The 21,034-nt window shown below is 49.3% G+C and overlaps 1 protein-coding gene across 1 annotated transcript in view; it reads left to right on the top strand.

The window, feature by feature from the left end:
- The window catches only part of ADAMTS3 (ADAM metallopeptidase with thrombospondin type 1 motif 3), a 129,771-nt gene that overhangs the window by 32,032 nt on the left and 76,705 nt on the right, over positions 1 to 21,034 (top strand). The window contains exon 4 of the mRNA XM_075501328.1: positions 10,404 to 10,560. Within this exon, the coding sequence (XP_075357443.1) occupies positions 10,404 to 10,560 (157 nt within the window). The remainder of the gene's footprint in view (positions 1 to 10,403; positions 10,561 to 21,034) is intronic.

Genomic DNA, 21,034 nt, shown 5'->3' with positions numbered 1-21,034 from the left:
CAAGTCCCCTGTGTTTGTCTTGGCAGGAGGCGGTGTCTGCTTGGCTGGTGCTGGGATATTAAATTGAGGGAACACAGAGCTCTTGATGCTTTTCAATAGGGCTTCTATTTAGTTAGCGGCAGGATAGAGCTGTCAGCCACCTGCGATTGTCCAACAGGGAAAAAGGGAGAAATAAGAGGGCGGGTGGGGGGAGAGCCCTGGAAACGTTTTCCCGTTTCATCGATGGAACGGTCAGAAGAAAGCGTTTTCTGGGAGGCAGCAGCTTCGTGTTGGTTTGACCGTTGCCTCCTTTTGCTGCGGGTCCGGCTGCGTCGGCATTGGTGGTGGGCGGAATAAATGATGACGGTAGCCAAAACTACTCGGGTCAGCGCGAGGAACTTTCTCATTTTAACTTATCACGCGTGGAGAATCTGTTAAGAGATTTTGTTATGAGCCGAACAAGCGATTCGTGGCCCGAAGTGAGAACAGGTTCAGATAGCCCAGTTCTGACTCTTACGGATGCTACGGATGCTGTGCGTATTTCTGCATTTCATTTTTAAGGCATGTGTGGTGATCGATTTATTTCGTTACTGTGTAGGAGACCAGGGTGGTGGGAGTCCGTCTTGGGTACTCTCAGAAAAGGCCGGTGGAAGGTGAAACTAGACTTGGCATACGCAGCGTCCCTCTTCGTTGTGTAGCACCTCTGCCGGTCTTCCTGAGCGAGAATGGTACTCGGCTTCTCGCCGTCAAATAAAGCCCTCTTCTGCTTTGCAGAATGGAAGGGAAAAAAACCCACGTGCTTTGAAGAATGGAAGGGAAAAAAAGAAAGGTTTGGAGAAATCTCCAGGAAGAGGGGAGTAATTCCTTTGCATTTTTGCAAGCTTGGGCAATATGTCACCGTTTGTCTTGATTCTTTCTCTGATTGCTGCCGCAATCCTACTCCTCTTCCTTTCCTTCAGAAGGAGCGTGTCTAAGGACTCCATTGCCTCCACTGTTCTACTTGGAGAAGTGTCTTGGTTTTGCAGCAGACGACAAGCGCACCGGATGAGGCAGGAGGGCTAATAGGCGGCGTTGATAGATACGTAGCCTGAGAGGCCCTGTCTTTTGTCACATGAAAGAAGAGTTTCCTCCTCTGTTTTTAAGGACAGACGTCAAGATGGTGGAGGAACCTCTTTCTAAGTGGGCTTGTTTCCTCTTTGAACACAAGCTGCAATCCCGTACGGCTGTCATACACGCTCGTAGAACAGTGACATATGTAATTTCACAGACCGAGGTGTATTTGGGCCCTGCTCTCCTGACCTTGGGTGGTTACAGCCCCTTTGCTCGCACTCGGGTGACAATTGGTCTGAACGGTCGCGGGCTCTGGAAGTCTTACTGTACGTCTTGCAGATAAAACTGGACACTGCGTTTGCCCCTGTTGGTTGCAGTCACTGGATTGAGATCTTACTCTTCGAAGGAAGCAGATTCCTCCTCCTGAGCATAGTCTCTCCCCTAAAACGGGGGTGGCTGGCTTGGGCAGGCAATTTTCCCTTTTCCCACTGAGTTCTTAGCTGTCCTTGGACGGGAAAGCAGTTACTCTTTCACACATGCCTGCTGCCACATGCGCTCTGGTGAGAGCTGTTGTCGCCTTCTCATTTCTGCTTCCCTCCGAGGTCGAGTCCAAGTACATCGCCCGTTTTCACTCCTCTGTATTTGCACCTCTGTGCTGCTCAGGGGTCCCAGGTTGGAACTTTCCTCTAGAGGGAAGGTGATTTTTTGCCTCCTCAGCCCCCTGTGCTTATTGCTGATTTTTTTTCTTTACCTAGGTTGCTTGTTCCTTACCAAGGACTATCACTGCAGCCCAACTTCATACAGACAACCTCCCACTGCTGAGCAAACTCAGCCTGCTTATTAATCTGCTTCTTAGGTTACTGACGACGTGCTCCATTTAGAGATGAATGTAAAGCCTTGAACGTGATGTGAAATTTCCTTTTTTTAAGCTTTTAACCTCCCCTCTTTCAAACCTTCACAGTCAAGACACAGTCCGTGGCACTTCCAGAAGACTCTCTTGCAGAAGGGTGTACGTATCCTAAGCCAGATAAAAGGTGCCTGTAATGCAGATGAAGGTTCTCACGCAGGGCATGCTCCGTTGATCCTGAATCCCTCGCGGTGCAGTGTAATCGGTTCTAGGTTGGGTGACCGGCTTGTTTGACGTGGTCAAGTTTTACGGGTCGGGCACAGGTAAAGCAGGTCTGTCGTGTATTCAGCTGGGGCAGTTACCGTTTTGCTAAAAGCCCTGTGTAATGGTTGGGTGCAAAAAGCCACATCAAATAGGTAAACATGTCACTTGGGGATGCTGTGAGGGACTCGAACTCCGTGTTCATTGCAGCCGGCATAGCGCAAAGGCTCCGTGTCTTCATAAAAGCAACGGAAAGCAGGCGAGTAAGGCGTTTAATCCAAGAGTGGGAGCTCTTGCAGAGGAACGCAAAGCCGGTCAGCGCGGCACGTAGCGTATCCGCGTACTCAGTGCTGCAGAAGAGAGCAGCGTCCGACGTCTATCCGCTGAAGCCCCGCGTTAGGCGCCGAGCGTGCCGCGGGACGGGGCTTGCAGGCCGTTCTCCGGAGCTGACGCCGACCTCCCGGGGCTGCTCTCTCTGACTCGGCGCAGCCCTGCTTGTCCTCGGTTTGTAAGAGGCACGGATGAAATATGCGGCCCCGATACGCTGCCAGAAAAGGTCTTACCTGTTGCTCCAAGTTTCTAGCTGGAAGGGGAGAAAGGACAAAATACAAAAACAAAGACAAAATTCAGAGTTTGAAAGTCTGGAACAAGACTGGCGACGAAGGAGTTGGTTAGAAAAGCTTGACTAGAGCATAGAGAGCAGGTGAGGTGCGAGAAGCAGTTTATCCTTGCGAGGGACGTGCTAGAACGTGATCTCTTTTATTTCTCACCTAAGCAAAAAAGGAAGATTAAAAAAAAAAAAACCAACACCAAAACCAAACAAAAAGCCAAACCAACCAAACAAACAAAAAAAAACCGTGACAGAGAGGGAGAGACCTGATGCGAGCAACCTACAGAACCAGCTCGGCACCAGACCCGCTCGTAGTCTTTACGCTTTCCTCCCATGCCTGCCACATTGGTCTGGGAGCAGCCGTGTCACAATTTGTAAATATTTCAATATTGTGTTTCTGATTTGCTTAAAGCAGCCGTACGTGTTCAGCTCCCTCGCTGTTCAAAGCTAGCTTAGGAGAAATAGCTGCTAGTTAATGCCTGGGTTCCCCAGAGTATCATGTCAACATTTTAAAAGCTATTTCTGTGTAGTAACAAGGCACCAAGGGCAGTTTGGAAGTGTAATTGATGTTATTACCTTTTCTGTGGTAGACTCATTATGTCTTATAAAAATGCAGGGTTTTCAAAATACAGATACCAGCTGAAATATATTACTGTGAAGATAAGTGCACACATAGATTAAAATAACAGCAAAGCCACAAAAACGTTGGGATGAAAGCATTTTACACTGAAAATAATAATTATATTGCGCACGCACTTGCTGTCTGTAAGTCAATGGAGAATAGCTGAACCTGTTAGCATTTCACAGAATCACAGGATCGTACAGGTTGGAAAAGACCTTTAAGATCATCGAGTCCAACCATAAACCTAATGCTACCAAGCCCACCACTACACCATGTCCCTAAGCACCTCATCCAAACGGCTTTTAAATACCTCCAGGGATGGGGACTCCACCACTTCCCAATGCTTGACAACCCTTTCGGTGAAGTAAAGTTCCCTAATATCCAGTCTAAACCTCCCCTGGCGCAACTTGAGGCCATTTCCTCTCGTCCTATCACTTGTTACCTGGGAGAAGAGACCAACCCCACCTCTCTGCAACCTCCTTTCAGGCAGCTGTAGAGAGCGATGAGGTCTCCCCTCAGCCTCCTTTTCTCCAGGCTGAACAACCCCAGGTCCCTCAGCCGCTCCCCATCAGCCTTGTGCTCCAGACCCTTCCCCAGCTCCGTTGCCCTTCTCTGGACACGCTCCAGCCCCTCCATGTCTCTCTTGTACTGGGGGGCCCAACACTGAACACAGCATCGAGGTGCGGCCTCACCAGTGCCGAGTACAGGGGCACGATCACTGCCCTGCTCCTGCTGGCCACGCTATTCCTGATACAAGCCAGGATGCCATTGGCCTCCTTGGCCACCTGGGCACACTGCTGGCTCATACTCAGCCGGCTGTCGACCAACACCCCCAGGTCCTTCTCTGCCAGGCAGCTTTCCAGCCACTCTTCCCCAAGCCTGCAGCGTTGCCTGGGGTTGTTGTGGCCCAAGTGCAGGACCCGGCTCTGAGCCTCGTTGAACCATTTCGCTGTAATTCGGTGTGATTCTACTGGAATGTGTACGTTTTTAGGGGTCTGAAAATGGGGAGCGCAGAAACCCCTGTGGGTGCCGGTCCGTGGAGCTCCCTGCGGTGGTGGTGCTGGGCTCATCCTCGCCGGTGCAGCAAAGACAGGGCTCTGCGGCACTGGCCGCGGTGCCAGCGTTTACAAATGGCGTCAGGGAAATGCATCCCGAACCCTTACAGGCCAGCCTGATAAATGGAGGGCTTCCGTGAGAGCCGGAGGGGAGCAGATAGCGGCAGGACAGAACGCAGGAAGAGTTAAGCCATGATTGATGGATGAGTACAGTAGAGAGAGGTCTCGGCGCTTTAGAAACCTGACTTTTGTCAAGCTTTTTTCATAGGCAGTTAGGCCAGCGGGTGTTTTGTAGAGGGAGTTGCATGAGAAAAAGCAGCTTTCACCTTGGGGGGCACCGCGTCCGGTCTGTCGGAGGACAGTAAGAAGGGAGAAAGCCCAGACCTTGGGATGGAGGCGGGCGGTGCGGACTGGCGTCAAAAAATGAGAGCATTTACTGACCTCGTTGCGTTGAGCATGAGATGCTAGGTAGGACGGGGATAGTCTCTCGTAGGTGTATTCTGTAAAGTCGGTGCACTGGAGGCTTTAACAACCCAGGGCGTTTCCTCCTCTCCAGGAACGCTCGGTGGCAAGCGTTAGCGGCACTTGACTCGATAATGGCCGATAGTGCGACTGCCGCCTCGCTAAACCAACTCTTTCACTTTCTGCCATTTGAGGGTGGGCTTTTCAAAACACACCTGAGAATTACATGGCTGGCCCTTACTGCAAACCGCTAGAAATGGGGCATTTAACTTCCTAAAATACTTTTGAAAATCCCACCCGTAATGTTTACTCTAATATTGAAGTTAAATGTATCCATTCTTAATGGTCGCGCCACAGTTCTCTGTTGTGCTCTCTGAATGAATGGTTCTTTCCTCTCTCGCAGCTAATACCCCATGCATATTTATACGGAATCGTGTTCCCCCTTAAATGCTGTTGGTTTTGGCTCAGCAAGTGATTCCTTAGTTTAACCTGCCCTTGTAGGTTATTTTCTCAAGGCTTTATGTTGTTTGTAATACCCGTATTATTGTCTGCATGTCTTTGCATTTGGGGGGGAAATAAAAAAAAAAGGTATTTTTCCTGGTTTTGCTGTATCAGTGGGTCGTCCAGTAAAGAATGCATGGCTCGCTGTCCTCTGGGAAGCCCTCCGAGGTGGGCTGCCTGTGCCGGACTAGAGCTGGCCTTGCTCCCAGTTGCCTTTTATGACGAACTCGGGCAGGACTTGCTCCTGCGTCGGGTTAATTCAGCGGAAAGGCTTTCCCTCGCTTTGCCCTGCGCCGTCGCTTCTGGGTCGAGGAGGACGAGGAGGGCTGCGGGGAGGGAATGCGTCGGCGGCCGTGAGTCTCGGACGGACAGCTCTGGCTGTCGGCAGCGAGGCGGGTGCCCGCGCGGGGCCGAGCAGACCCTGAGCAGACCGTCGGCAGGCTTCCCCTCGGGCACCCCTCCGGCAGAGACGTTGGCTGCCTTTGGAAGGCGGGGGAAGGAAAGCCGAGAGGTTAATCCGCTTCCCCCCGCTCTCCGTGGGGCTTGAAACGGTGCTGAGAACAGGCGGCTTGGTGTCCAGCCGCTCTGCCTCAAAGGCTGCTTCTTGCCTTGGGGGGTTCTCTTGTTTCCCCGATTTCACGTTTTGAGAATAACGAGGACGGTTCTAGATAAACTTCACAGAAGCACGGATTCCCCGCTGCATCCGTCAGTTGATGGAAATTTTGAACGTCGTTAATTTATAAGAAAAAGTAGTAAGATTAATAGCATTCCAAGATTTCAGACTGTGCTTTCCTGTATTGCTCCATAAACGCGCTTTTGTGGAAAAAAAAATTTCCACTACGTACTTCTTTCTTGAGAATCCACCACAGTCTTGTCTCCAAGTGAGCCTTCAAGGCTGTGGGCCCTCAACACCTGCTTGCTCTTCTCTCCGGCTGGCGGTGAGAAAGTGCTGGGTTGACAGTAGAGTTTACAGTGAAGAATCACTTGAAAATGCAATACCTGCTTATGCCCCTCTTTCTCCGTTCACGGGGAAAATTTCAAGCTCTTTTTAGCGATGAAATTTGGGAGGGGGGAAAAAAGAAGTCAGAATGGAAAGCAAGCTGGATTCTGCATTCATGCTTGCCTGTAGGCAGCGGAAACGGACCAAAGTCTCTCTGTTGATTCTAAATCTCATTTTCCAATGAAAGGGAAAAAAAAAATCAATATATATAAAAATTTGTCTGCTGTCATTTACAACATGCCTTGTAAGGTAACACCACCGCAGTAATTTTAAGTCGGATGTGTTGTCAGACAGAGCAGGTTAACGCTTGTGCTGTTTACCGGAGCGGTGAAGCAAAGCCAGGGCGAGTATCTCGGAAGCGTGGGCAAATTAATTATTCAAAAGCCTGTGAAATGCATTCAGCTTCCACACAGGTGATACAAAATCATACCTGCAAGGGAAGCAAAGGGTAAAGCAAGGCTGAAGAGCGTGGAAGGGATTTTTTCCTTCGTCAGCCCGTCAGGCTGGGCCGCGGTTGCCCGCTCTCCGTTGTAATCCTTCCTTTCTCTCTTGGGACCGCGGGGACCGCTGCTCTTCCAAAAAGCGCGTCGCCGCGTGTGGTCAGCGGTCTGTGCGTGCAGCCTCCGTCTGCGTGAGCCGTTTGACAGCGTGGGTTTTTAATTAACTTCTCTGCTGTGCCGGGGGAGGTCGCGAGTCGTGCTGGGGGTGGGATCGTGGCTCTCACGCTGGACCCGCGGGAGACGATGCTCTCTAGGAACCCCGTCGTGGTGACGACCGGTTGGAAATCCAGCCCTTGAGCTCCGTTTGCAAGTTTTGTGGAGAAACCGTGTCACGTTTGTTCACGATTATGGGCGTGAGTCCCCTTGACGCGGTCCAAATCCACTGAAATCGGTGGCGTTAGCCACTACCATGAAGATGAACAAAAGGTAGCCACACACCTTATGTCGGTATAAATAATCATCCACAAAAGCTGTTTTAAAAGGAAAAAAAGGTGGGTGTGAGACACAGTGTGACCGAGGTGGGATCCAGCTCGGAAGAGGGACAGGACCCGATCCTGCGTGTGGTCCCCGGTGCGTGCCAGGGCCACGAGGCGGCTGCGGAACAGCCCGGGCGTGCGGCAGGAGCCGTGCCGGGCGGTAGCCAGCCGGGCGCTTTGCGGGTTTAGGTGCCGGTCTGTGCTGCCAGCTCTGTTTGCAGGGAAAGGTCACCCTGAACCCATGCCTTTTATCTCAGTGGGTATACTTTGTAAATTTTGCCTTCCCCCCCCCCCCCCTCGTGAACCACGTGATTAGTTTAGCACGGTTGGGTGAAACGGGCTGTTGGCTTCGGGTGCCGTTCCTCTGAACGGGTACGGAGACTTTCAAGCCAGCACCTGTTTCCCTCCCGTATTAATACGGCCGGGTTATGGGCGCCTGTGGAGTTAGGAGGCTTTCGAGGAGCAGACCGTGATTGTGGCTGAAGGGGGTGGAATGCGTCAGGTCTGTCAGAGCGTTGCGGAGAGCTGTGAAAATGGAAACTGCACTGGATGCTTGCAGATTGTTCTTGTGTTCCTTTTACAGCAAGGCACGCCCGTTCTCACAAATATAATTGTGGCTCTTTGTAGATTTAACACGGACGAGGAAAAGCATACACGTCGGAGCTGGAAAGGGAAGCCAAGCTTTGCTTTTGCACCGAGCGCTGCTTTGGGTAGAACTGCTTTCAACTCACAGGCAACGGCTTCACAGAAAAGGGGTTATTTACAAAAAAATCTTTATGCCAAGACCAGGTCTACACCAGTAACATAGCAACTGTAGGTACGAAACTTAGCTTCGCTCAGAAAAATGGCAAGCAAATAAGCCATTAACATGCAAAGGGGACTTGTTAATTCCCCGGCTAATGATGTGTACTAGCCACATGAAAACCTGACTTGTGATGCTAACCTGATTTATTCCAACCAAAAATCTCACTTATTACTGCTACTCACGTAAGGAAAACAAAGGAAGAACATGGTATTTAGATTTATGTAGCTTAGCCAATATTTGAAGAAATCCATTAGCTGAAAATTTGAGCGTAGATGTAAGAAACCGCACAGAGCATGGAAAGCTTGTGGTGAAGTACTCTTTGTGACAGTTTGAATATTTTTGTTAAAGTATTGATTTTTGTGCTCGGTCATATACCTTCACAATCCTGTCTACTTGTCTTTGACAAATTATCTAAGCTTGGACTGTGATAATCTCCATTTGTTGAAGGAAAAAAAAAAAAAACCAAACCAAAACACCCCAAAAAATCTGTGTAGCGTTGCCATAAATAAGTTGGATGGGGTTCAAAGCTGGCGTGTGGGTTTGCAGCTGTACCTCCTCCAGCGGGGCTGGGGGGGCCCGGCAGCGGTTTGCAGAACCCTCAGGATCGTCTCCTTTGGGTGTTTTGATTTGGGTGGGTTCGTTTGGTTTGGTTTGGTTTTTTTGGTTCATACTTTGTATGCGTCTACGGTTGCAGTCAAAGCCGTAACTGCAACTCCTGCCTCCCGCGTAGTGAAATCTCCAGTGACAACGCTAGGGTAGCTGAGCTCTCTCGTCGGGGTTTCTTTGGTCTACGGAAAACCCAACGCGTCGCTCGGCCGACGGCGAGCCAGCGGCAGCTGTAGCTGACGGCGCGTCCTGCCCTGCGATAGAGGCGCGAGACCTAAGCTCGCCTCTGGAACCGACGCAGGCGGGATGGGACCAGGAGGTTTTGCACGCCTTGGTTTCAGCCGAGCGGGAGCTTTACCGTAGGCTGGCTGTGGGGCGTTCTCCCCGGTGCGTCGGACACGCCGGCCAACGCTGTCGGTGCCGGCGCCTCTGCGGGGGCCGCGCAGGACGGGGCTCTGGCACCGGCAGTCCCGGCAGGCTGGCTCTGTCCCCTCTCCCGGCCCTCGCCAGGCAGCCGCTGCGGCGGAGCCCGCGTCAGGGGCCTGGCGGGGCTCGGGGAGCGCTCGGGGAGCCGTCCCCGCGTCGCTCGCTCGCGAGAACACCGCCGTGGCGTGCAAGGAAGGTCAGAGGGAGAATGCGCGTTCGTACTTGCTCTGCTGCGTTTTGTGCAAACGTTCCTGGTTTGTGTGTTAACGTCTTGGATAATAACTTGCAGTTCCTCAAAATACACAATCCCATCGGCGTTTTCCAGTATTTGCAAATACTCTGCATCCGTTTTTCCCCCAGCACGATGTTCTTGCTTTCACCGGCCGTGCTGGAAGAAGTTTAGTCATGCTGCCCTTCGATATAAGCAGGGGTTTTTAAGTGGCTGTTTCCTTGAGTGTATTGCCAGATTTCCTTCACCGTTATTTACTGGGATTTATATTCGAGTGCCAGCAAAGACATTTTTCCTCCTGAGCATGAGTCTCTCTTCCCTTAAACTGCACGTACGCAGGTGTGACTGACTCCAGGGCGTTTAATTGTGGTGATCCCCAGGATAAATCTGCCTTGTCCGCAAACCTGTCCCGCCGCTTTTACGGGCGGAAGACGCACAGAGAAAGGGTTTTGAAGCGTTGTCAATGGCTGCATAGTTACAGGATGGAACAGTACGCGTTCATTTAAGTAGGAAACCATATGGCTTCTGCTGATTTGAACGAAGCGAAACGAAGGGCCTGAGCCGTCGGGGGTTCAGAATATGTACGGGTTAAGGATTAGCAGAACGTTGCAGTACGCAGTGCTTAGCGTCCCATGCTTAGATTACAGAATAGCGGTGCCTGACGTACAAATGGCGAACTTCTTTGGTCTTAGTTGGTTTTTCTGAAGGGGTAACGTGTCTCATACGTACACAGGCTCTTCTCTTAACGCCTTTGAACAGTGGCCTCAGCCAGATGCACGTCCCCAGCGTGCAGAGGGCCGTCGCCTCTGGCAAGGAGCCCGTGCAAAGGAAACGCAGTGGTAATTTGAGTCTTGCGGGACAGCGATACGCTGAGTGTTTTATGCTTGGCCCCTCTTTATTTGTTTTTAAAGCCTCAGGCCAGGTCTTTAGGGTCTCAAATGACATATCGGCGTGTTTTCTGTCTTCCTCACCAGGCTGGAATGATAAGAACTGATAAGGATGAATACTTCATTGAGCCTTTGGAAAGAGGAAAGCAAATGGAAGAGGAAAAGGGAAGAATCCACATGGTGTACAGGCGATCGGCTGTAGGGCCACAGCCCACCGATATGCTCCCTGATGTCCATACAGAAGGTACAGTACCCCTGTGTTGGTTGTGTACAGATCTATTGCAGGTAACTCTAGCCTACGGTAGCTTTTGAAAGAGGGGGTTTTGACTGAGCCGTTTGAAAGGAAAGCGTTTCGATGTGTTGCTGAAATACGCCATCGGTCATACGCGCGGTTCCTCTGCCAAGAGCAGCGCGCGTGTGCTTTCATCTCGGAGAGCAGAACTCGGCCACGGAGGGTTCTCGTCAAGAAAGGTTGCCGAACGCTTGTTTGTTCCTTCCTTAAACCAAGGGCAAAGTTTGTACTGATTTAAGTGGAAACAAGTCTGAGCTCTGCATAAGTGGGTAAGGTATTGTGGGACATGAGATGTTAACAGAAATATGACTTGAATGTTGTAAGTTGTTATTAAGGCTTGCCTGTCCATACAACTTCGGTCTGAAGTTTGGGTCCTATTTCTTTCTAAGTAATAGCTAAATTATGCCAATGACTGATGCTGTTTTCCTCCTTCTACTGGTTGCAATTAATGCTGTTTGAAGGCAGTTGATGGGATATATTTTGACGTATCCAAGGATTCCCCTCCGTCTTGAAGTTAATGTGGTTGGTCCATCTGACAATAATTATTGGGTACTTTAATCCGTTTGCTTGTACTTTTTTTTCCCCCTTTTAAGATCATGCAAATCCTTACAAGCCAACGCACTGCATAGTGAATGGTGAGGGTTTCGACACTACGGGCTGAGGATGAAAGAGCAGCTCCATTCCCCTTCAGTGCTCTGCCTTTTTTTCAGCGTCTCTCAGCTTCTCAAATTCCTCTTTATTTGTACTTCGTGTTCACATGTTCTCGGAACTTAAAAGGGTTTGAGAAGAACAAGAACAACTGCGTGCAACACACAGAATTAGAATTAGATACAAATATTAAAGAGAGGAATCAAGCAGTCCCTCGGTGCCAGTCCTCACGGACCTAAATAATTTGGTGTGGTTTTGGAGTTTTGCCTCTGAAAAAGCAGGTAGGAGTTGACAGCCATTTCGAATAAGATCCTGGCAGGCTTTTATTAGTCTTTCAGAAGACGAGTCCACGCTGCCAACCGCAGTATGGCACAGCGGTATCTCAGCAGGCTTGGGGGCCGGCAGCAGCCTCAGCCACGCGGGCTCAGCGACCTGGCTTTTCTCCGAGACCCGTGCTGCCACAGGTAGCCCAGCCTGTGCTTTTGGTAGCCCAGCAAGGTTATTCAAATCTAGCTCGTGCCTCTCGGTTGTGCGATGGACTGAACAGTGCTAAATAAGCCTTTGTGGTAGTGGCGGTGGGCTCGGCGCTAGGTTTCTGCCTTGAAACCACTTGGTCAGCTGGGCTGGCAGACTCAGACCACGGTTCGACACAGCGTGCGCTTGACGATGGACCTTCTGGGTCCGCTTCGGCAAATTCAGCATCTCTTTCCTCGACAGTCTTTCACGTGCTCGCAGGCTTTGTTTGTACGTGTTTTGAATCCGATTTCCGGTAGCTACGACGTGGGGAAGGTTAGCAGGAGCGTGCAATAGCTGAGGCAAATTATTCAGGGATTTCTAAATTGCAATTCGTAATATCTGAGGATTAGTGAGACAATAAACGTCTAAATGATGAGTCCTACCTCAGAATCCCTGAATGTCGTTTGGGATCTGGTCAGTCCTTTGAGGGTCTTAATGCCTTCAGCATCTTCCCATCTTCTTCTGTTCGGTCAGAGGGAGCGCTTCTGCGCGGCAGCTACCTTTTTGTAACTTAGAGCGATCTTTTTAGTTAGCGCCCAAGCCACGTGCCTGTAGCTGCTTTCTTGTTTACCAAGACGTTCCGAGCAAAAGGGCTCGTTCCCTGCAGATCCCTTGCTTCCAGCCCTTGGCAGAGGGGGGCTGGTCCTGTGATGCTGTGCGTTGTTATTTTAGCATTTGGCTGGAAAAGATGCGTGCAGTACGCCATACGGATCATCTTGGCAAGCGGGACCGAGAACCGGAAAGGCGGACGTGGATACCTTGAGGGCGTTCAGCGAGAAAGGAGCATCATGAAAGGAAGCGGAACCCGATCAAACAGAGCCAGACTAAGGGGACGCGCTGCATTCCATGCAACTCTGAGGAAGGCAGAGCTTTTTATTGTAAATGGAAGTGGAGGGTGTGAGAGAAGAGAGGTGCTTGTGTCTGCCACTTGATTACAAGGCTGACCAGTCTCGTCCTGAAACAGCTGAATGCAGCGTGATGTTCCTGGGAGTGCTCTGGCGCCCGGCTCGTGCTCTAGAGAGCTGGGCTGGGCAGATCCTGGGTCCCCAACCGGTTCTGCCCCCAGCAAAGCGGAATGAACCTTGGGCTATGGTACAGGCCGGCAGTCTGTGTTCATGGTATGCTCTGGTAGGTGCTCTGCTGATGTATCACGCGCACATTTATATGAAACATCTCTATATTTCAACTTGCGGATGCAAAATCTGCCGATTAGGGAGCTCAGCCCAGGCTCTGTGGCTTTATCGTACTTTCTGTGACTAGTATTTTAGCATTTATCTTGTCATCTGCAAGATAGTTCTCCTCCCTTCCCTTTCTTTCGTAATTTCAAATGGACATTCGAGGAAAACTGTTCACCCGCTTTTGTACCGCTGTGCTTACACCTGACTGGTTGATAGGTTTTAAATTTAAAGTTCCTAGAGTAACAGCCACAGATTTGTGGATAGCTCGCGTGCGTAACCGTACCTGGCTGAAGGTGCCCGGCGATGCCAAGGTATAGTCCGGGCCTGTAGAGCGTGCAGCTTATCGTGGCAGGAGAGGGGGATGTGTTATACTTCCTAGATGGCTGCCGCATTTTAACCGAGCTCTCTTCCTGTAAGACACCCAGACCGTTCCACCCCAAAAGTTTATAGTCTTGGGTAAAACCTTACCTTACCTAAAGAACTGCCGCTACGAAAGAGAAAATGTTGTATGGGTTTTTTGGCTTCCATATTTTTGTATTCTGGCACTATCCTGGTTTTTCTAATCAGGTCGTTTGCTAACCTGTGAGGTCATTTACGACATCGGGCGAGTGGTGCTTGCATGCCCACCTCTGTGCCTGTGGAGCTAAACGAAACGTGCAAGTCTTATTACAGGTTGTCTTTACAGAAGGTTTGTAACCTCCTTTCTAATGGACATTGTACACAGAAAAATTCCTCTTGATTATTGCCTTGCCAAACAGTTCAATCTGAGACAAACTGCCTTTGTATACAGCTCATTTTCAGTTGAAAAGTGGCCAGAGCACCTCCCAGCAGCCCCCGTGTGAGAACATTGCCCGATCCCGGCACGGATAACGGAGCGGCGTGCCTGCGCTTTGCTGAGAAGGCTGCAGGTGTTGCCACGACTGCTGGTATCTTGAACTTTCTCCTAAGAGGGTTTCTTAAAATGTGGTAGGCGAGTTTTGTTCTAGGGGTGAGCTTCCGTGGCTCTTTAATTTTCAGACGTGTCTAAAGGTCTCCGCTTGGCAGTGCGCTGTGAAAACTGGAAGTCTTTCCCACCTTTCCCGTTTTGCAAAGAAGAAAGGTAGATGGGGGCTGGCTAATTTTCCCTCCTGGCTCCTTTTCAGCTGGAGTGATTTCTTTGCTTTTAGCCACCTTTCGTTATCATTGACTAAGGCCGGCTACTGACTAGTCCCGACTGGGTAAAGCCTGATCTTTATTGCGCTATTGTCCGCATCGTACAAAGTAGACTGTAGTCTTGTCTGCGCTGTTGTTCGGTAGATCCACCGTGGCTCAGATAAGGCACAGCAAAGGAGTAAGGTATATCGCCTTTACCCTTATGTCCTCAAGGTGCTTTTTAAGACCCAAGCACGACCAAGGTTTAAGCAAGCTGCCGAAGCCCGTGGAGCCTGAGGAAATGTTTGGCCCAGGTGATGGGGTAACGTTGCGGCTCTTCTAACTAAATAAATGGTAAGGGTTGCTCATGTTCACGGGAAATCTCTCTTACTTTTGACAGCTTAAAGCTTTTACACGCATTTGAGTTCAGGAAACAGATCTGGCTGTGACGCCGCTGCGAAACAGTGTGCAGTGGTTAAGTAGTGCGCTACACGTAGCTGCATGAAACCCTTTCTTACCTCCTCTGCCCCTGCTCCGCACCCCTCACGCCCGGGCCAGAGGCAGAAACGCAGAGGACAGGCTGCTGGCAGTTGAGAAGGTCAGCCGCGTATTTAGCCGACGCAGACGGGAATCCGTGGTTTCAGTAACAGATGACAGATGACTCAGCGAACTAGACATTAAGATAAAAAAGTACTTAAAATTGTTGTCCGTGAAGTTGTGATAAAACCTGGGAAACGCTGTGTAAAAGCCTTCCTCCACAATGAAACAGGACATACTGCCTTGTGTTCTTTCTACAAGAAGTCAGTTTTATAAGATCCCATTGTCGTGAAAGCTTCCAACTCCAGCTATACGGAAGAAGCTGTCAGTCTGACAGGACATCTGGTATTCCTGCAGGATTTCATAACATCTGGGAATCTGTTGGACATTTCTCAGACAATCTGACAGAATGAGCGTAGGAGATCCAAGTCAAGAAACCTACCACCTTAAGATCAACGACCTCAACGGAGTGGAGCATTTATCGGTTCGTGGGCTGTGTTCTCACAGAACTAAGCGCACACGTGGGATCTGTCTCCTTCTTCCTGTTCTTCCTTATCGCGGTTATTTGTGATGAAGTTGCAGCGAGCTTTCTTAGAAAGGTAGGAACCAGAAAGCTGGGTTTCTGGAGGACATACTAGGCTGCCCCAAGCTGCTGCGTAGCGTGGGCTCAGCCTTGCCGCTTTTGCAGCACCATACCCCTAGCCCTGAAGCAGCACCCTGTGCTGATTGCCCCTGACGGTAGCCACGGCTAGCTCTAGCCTCGGTAGGGAGTGGCGGCGTATGGCCTGCACTGCCCCGCTGTTTCCATCATTTGCTTTGTGCAGAGACTGGTTTCCTTAGAAGTGCATTACATGAAACACTGGAGAAATCAGATGGGAAGCCCTGCCCCCTGCATTTGAGGAATGCCCGAGGGTTCCAGACCTCTTAACGGTTACGGATGGGCCGGGGCTTTCCTTCCCTCTGCGTGTCTGCGCTCGGAGGAGCGCTGGGGAGCTTCTGCGTCTTCACACACTGAAATGCTTACACCGTCTTTTTTTAAGTATATATATATTTTTTTTAACCTCTTTCATTAAGCATAGGGGAGAGCCCCTCAAAACACATAGCAGAAGGTGGGAAGAAATATCAATGTTTCAGAAAGAAAAGTGAAATGATAAGATAGCACTGGGGTTTTTTTCCTCCTCCTTTTTTTTCTCCTTCTTTCTTTCTTCTAATTTTTTTTTAAATGTTGTCATCTCTCAAGTTAAGGAGCTAGGAAAATATAGCAGAGGCTGAGCCTTTAAAGAGATGGTACAGATACCCTTTGAACTGGGGGGCGGCTGTTGTTCTTCGTGTGTGCGCGCACCCAATTTCGACTCCGTGAAGGAACCCTTCATTAATTATTGACTTTTTGTACCTCGCTCTTTTCAGTCATTCTGGTGTGAATATGATCTCTTGCGTATAAATGGCCCTGAATATTTGGTGGTTGTTTTATGCTTATAAAATGCCTGTGCTCTCACTCTCTGATATCAGGGAAACGTGGATAATTTTCTGTATTTTGAGAGACTGGTGGCAGGGGAGGTTATTTGTATTTCATGGGTAATCTATCTGCTAATTCAAAGGATCTTGTTTTACTGTATTTCTTGGAACCTGATCTTTCTTCTGCTAATGTGAGGCAACGCAGGGACCTGCGAGAAGTAGTAGGTCCTGACCAGTGAATGTTAAAATCATTTAAAAAACCGACAGCCTAATTGGGACCCGCGGTCTCCGTTGCACGGGGTAAGCCCGTTTGCTGGTGCGAAGAGCTGAGCCTGGGCGAGCTCTTCAGGACAGAGGAAGCTCTTCCTCTCCTGCAGGATGGTGGCCAAGGCCTCCCCCGGGAAGTCCCAGCTATTGAAAACCACTTAAACGTAGTAGGATGTGACATGGCACCAACAGACGTCAACTGGATTTCTCCCCTGGGAACAGCAGAGACTCTTGATTGTTCTTCCTTGCGAAGAACTGGGTCAGACAGGAGTCACGCAGAAAACCACGTGAAAACTGGTCAGCTCATAACGTTTAACGTAATCATGACCTGGAACGAGAATGCTCATACCACATTTTCAAAATACGTGTACTGTCCTAATTTTTGTCTGAATTTGAGCAAACGATTGACAATTTATATCTGTGCTCAGAAGCGAGGTGGGATCAACCACCATGAACCTGGTAGGAGAATATGAACGAACAGGTACATGCTTACAGCACGTGACGGTGAGTTGGGACAGGCTGCTCGGACTACGGAGGACCTTCTCACTAGGCGTGGTAGGAATATAGAGAAATCGGTGACTCTCCGAGTTTCACAGCAATTCCCCGCTAACGCAGCGTGCTTTCGTTTGACTTGTGCTGGAGGAGAAACACGACCCAGAAATGCATTTGTTGACGGCGGGGACTTAGCAGCCCAGCAATCCTAATGAATATTTTCAGCTTTAGAAAAGGTGATAGATGCCCAGAGGGAGGAGGAGGAGGTGGAGGTATTACCCCCACAGCCAACAGCCTCTGACCATCCATTAATCCAGCAGTAAGAAAGGGGGGGAACTCCTCGTCTGAGCTACAACGGGTTGCCACGTTTAACCTGCCAGCCAGTTACTGTTAGCCTGAAATGAGTGAGCTGCTTAGAGAATAACCCCGGTCCGAAGCGTTACTGCTTCAGCATCCTCCGTCTCTGGTACTGTATCATGAAGGCAATTTATGCAAGGCTCTGCCCTGTTTCTGAAAATATTTTAAGTAGCTGCTCTACTGCAGAAGCCACGTGAGAAGCTCCGTGACTTGGCATCCCCTGCTAGGGCGGCCGTGCCTTGTGGGGCAGCCGTTTGCCGGATGCCACCAAGCACGTGCTCGGCTCTAGCATTTGGCTGCTCCACGGGGTCACTCGCCTGGGGAGCGGAAAGCGCCCCGCTTGCTGCGTGAGTGCCGGAGCTCGGTAAGGAGGCTGTGCCGGGCCGGCAGGAGGGAGTCGTACAGCTTCTGAGGCTTTTCTTGGAAGCCACTGGACGTTTGTTTTTAACCATCTGGGATGAGCATCTGGCTAGGTATAGGCTGGGAATCCTATCACAGAGCAGGACGATCTCTAGAGTTCTTCATGGGTGTAAATGTGCACGATGGTCTCCTAACGGCTTTTCCATCTCGGATTGCCCTGGGATGACATTTGGTAAGCTCAGCTTCCCCAGTAATTTAAGTCTTGATCCTAAAGACACTGAACATCTGTGCTTCTCGTTTTAGTTGAGTACTACAGATACTCGCAATCGGTGTTCACGGCATGAGCGTTATTCCCAAATAGCGTCTGTTAAAGAAAAAATACTTATTCTTCAGGGCAAAAAGAAACAAAGATCAAAAGACTCCGTATTGGGGGTGAAGGGTCCGAGGAACAGAGAGCGAATGAGCTATGCATACAAAGCTGGAAAAAACAGAAGAATGTATGAGCCTGTCATGTTAAAACATAATTTAAATAAACATTTAAGATTTTATCACCAAAATAGCTTTTCACTTAGGAATGGAAAGAAATGCTCTCTGGACAAGCCTGAGTTGGAAGGTTTTGAAAGTATAATGATGATATCATTCTGTCTGGACGGGATGAAAAGAGTCTGTCCTCCTTTGTTCCTAAGCTGACAGACATCACCAAGATGTGCGATCATTAACCTTATTCCTTGAAAGCTTTCAAGAAACAATAGAAACAGGCAAAGAACTGCGGAGTTTAGAATCAAATTTGAACCCAGGAGGCCTTCTTTCAAGTTCTACTGAACCAGGCTCAGGAGTAGGGTAAAATCAAATCCAAACTGTATTTCTCAGAAACGTAAAAGTCTGATCCGAGTCCACTGGAGTCGGTGAGAAGACTCGGATTTACGTCAGTGGGCTGATGAGGCAGGTTTGGGATCATATTCTGCCTGAGCTGATCACAAAGAGCTGGATTTATCTTTCCTCCTCTTCATTCATTTATTATTTTTTTCCGTGCACTTTCTTTTCATGTAGTGTAATGATGACAGCCAACCTTAAGCTTGGAGGTTACGCAGCATATTAATGTACTCCAAGTTTTCCAATTTTATCTTCCTCTTCACATCACAGTATTTTTTTTAAATGACAACCTATTCACCCAGGGAGCACTTCAGATTAAAGTATTTTTGTAATTACTTCCTAACAGTGGGAAACAAGGAATAGCAGCCTTTATCTCCCAGCTTCCTTTCAGAATTTTCATTTTCCCTAAAGAACCCGAGTGCTTGCGTGGCTGATGGGGTTGCCATGGCACTGGGTTCGAGTGTCTTTGTCCCAGGTGGGAAACATGTAGGAGGAAGAAATGATTTGGGAATTGCTCCTGGTTGCCTGGGAATGAAACCCTGGAATAGAAGGTAGAAGAATGGGAAGACTATTGCCTGCTTCGGAGACCTCCCTCAGCACTTCCCCCGGCACACTGGTGTTTCTTAGAGACGACGTCGTGCCAGAAGGTGTCTGAACTCTTTCTCAGCAGAATTTCTCATGACCTGTGTTCTGATGGAGGATATTTTAGATACTGCGCAGCACACCACACAAGTTTGCGCGTCAGGAATGACGGGAAAGACGGAGCTGATTTCTGGGGAGACAGACCCACAGTACACCGTGTTTTGTTACGTGCTGTTACAATACAGGCATTCTTGTATAAGTTGTGTTGGTGGTGATAACCTGTATTCGTACTCGTCTGAAGACCTCCTGCCTCTTTACACGGAACTGCTAGAGCTTTTGCTTTTAAATCAGCCGCCTTCTACAAAATTGAAACTTAGTAGGATTCATTGAAGTTCTTGATTGAATATCGGTTTGTGGGGTTAGGGGTTTTTTTTTTTCTTTTTTCAGGTAACAGTTTGCTTAATCAAAGGAAAGGTAGTCAGCAAAGTACTTTTCAGACAGGAACAGCACGGCATGGTACAAAGGAAAATGAGTATCGGTGATGGATATATTTACAATACATGGGGAAAAAAGAGAAGGGATCTGAGGAGGAGGAGGAGAAGTGGGAGGAAAAATAATGAGAAAACCATCAAGCACTTCTAGAAATGGAAGTAGATGAGTAATATCTTTGAGTGCAATGGAATTACCGCCCTCTCCAAGGGCCTGAGCGTGTGTTTGCACAGCAGATGGAAGCGTGCTCTCAGCCTGGTTAGGCATAACCCGAACTAGATTTAACCTCCCTTGCTTGGATATCACTGTCAGCCAGTACAACTGCGGAAGCAGCTCATTACCACAAAATATAACCAAGAAGCTACGTGCATTATTGGGTTCTACAGAGCCGCTGTTGCTTTGGTCTCGACCCAGAACGTCCCCGGCGAGCGCGGCCCGGGATGCGTGTCCTCCCTAAGCTTTTGTCCTGAGGGCTAGCCCTTGCTTAGGTTTCAGATCTGCTGCCTTTGCCCTCAAAGTTCACAGCTGGGCTTGGCCCACTGCTTTTCGGGTGGAGTTTGGGATTCCTCTTGTACTTGGAAGGTGTCTTTGTTTTAGTGTTTTCTGTCTCTCCGCTCTTTTGTAATGATGTCTGTCACCCGAGACATACAGGGAGACTGGGCAGTTGGGCACGGAGTCGGCTTAGCGAGGGGTTTTTCCTCCCAGTTCAAGTCAGCTCGATGTCGTGTATTTCCACTGATGTGCCGGCCCCTGCAGTTTAGCAATTAGTTGCCAGAGCTCAGTGACGAGTGCTAGTGTCCTCCTGCGTGCAGTTATTTACATCCAGCTTCGAAAAATAAAACCAATCCCATTCTTCCCGGAGATGAGCACCCAAAATTTGGGACATGACTGGAGAAAAATGAAGGTGCTTGTCTGTAGACTGACTTAGGTACTGTCTTCTGGGACATCTCCCCGTTCCCTTTGCGCTCCTATCTGCTTGGCCTCTGTGGCTCGACGTTTCATAGAATCAGAGCACGGTAACTCAGCAGTTGTGTTGTCAGTATTTCCAAGGATGGAGATCCCACAACCTTTCTGGGCCCCTGTTCCAGCGTTGGATTACCCTCGTTATATTTTTTTTCCCCCCTCCTATCTAACTGGAATTTCCCGTGTTCCAAGTAACGTCCATTACCTTTCATCCAGTAAAAACTTTTTGAACAGGAACGATCGCTGTGTCCAGAAATGCAGTAGGCAATGCGGTAGCTGGGTGTTTCCTGGCAGATTTACCATCCAGCCTTGACTTTTCACAACTGATTTAATAATTGCTCCACCTGAAAGGTCGAGTTAATATACGAAAAGCATTTGCGTGGATCATAACTGGACGCGTTAGACAACAGGGCTGAAAAGCGTAGGTAGCCGACAAGCAGAGAAGGCAATCTGCTGTAATCAAAGAGGAGGCCTGTGCAGAGCTGGGAGCAGAAACGCGTTTGCTACAAACGCTCCTCCCGCGTTTTACAAAGAGCTGTAGGAGTTAGTAACATGTATTGAAGCTACATTCCAGGTAC

The sequence above is a fragment of the Mycteria americana genome, chromosome 4, assembly GCF_035582795.1.
Source record: "Mycteria americana isolate JAX WOST 10 ecotype Jacksonville Zoo and Gardens chromosome 4, USCA_MyAme_1.0, whole genome shotgun sequence".
Lineage (NCBI taxonomy): Eukaryota > Metazoa > Chordata > Aves > Ciconiiformes > Ciconiidae > Mycteria > Mycteria americana.
This window is presented reverse-complemented; position numbering and strand designations above follow the sequence as displayed.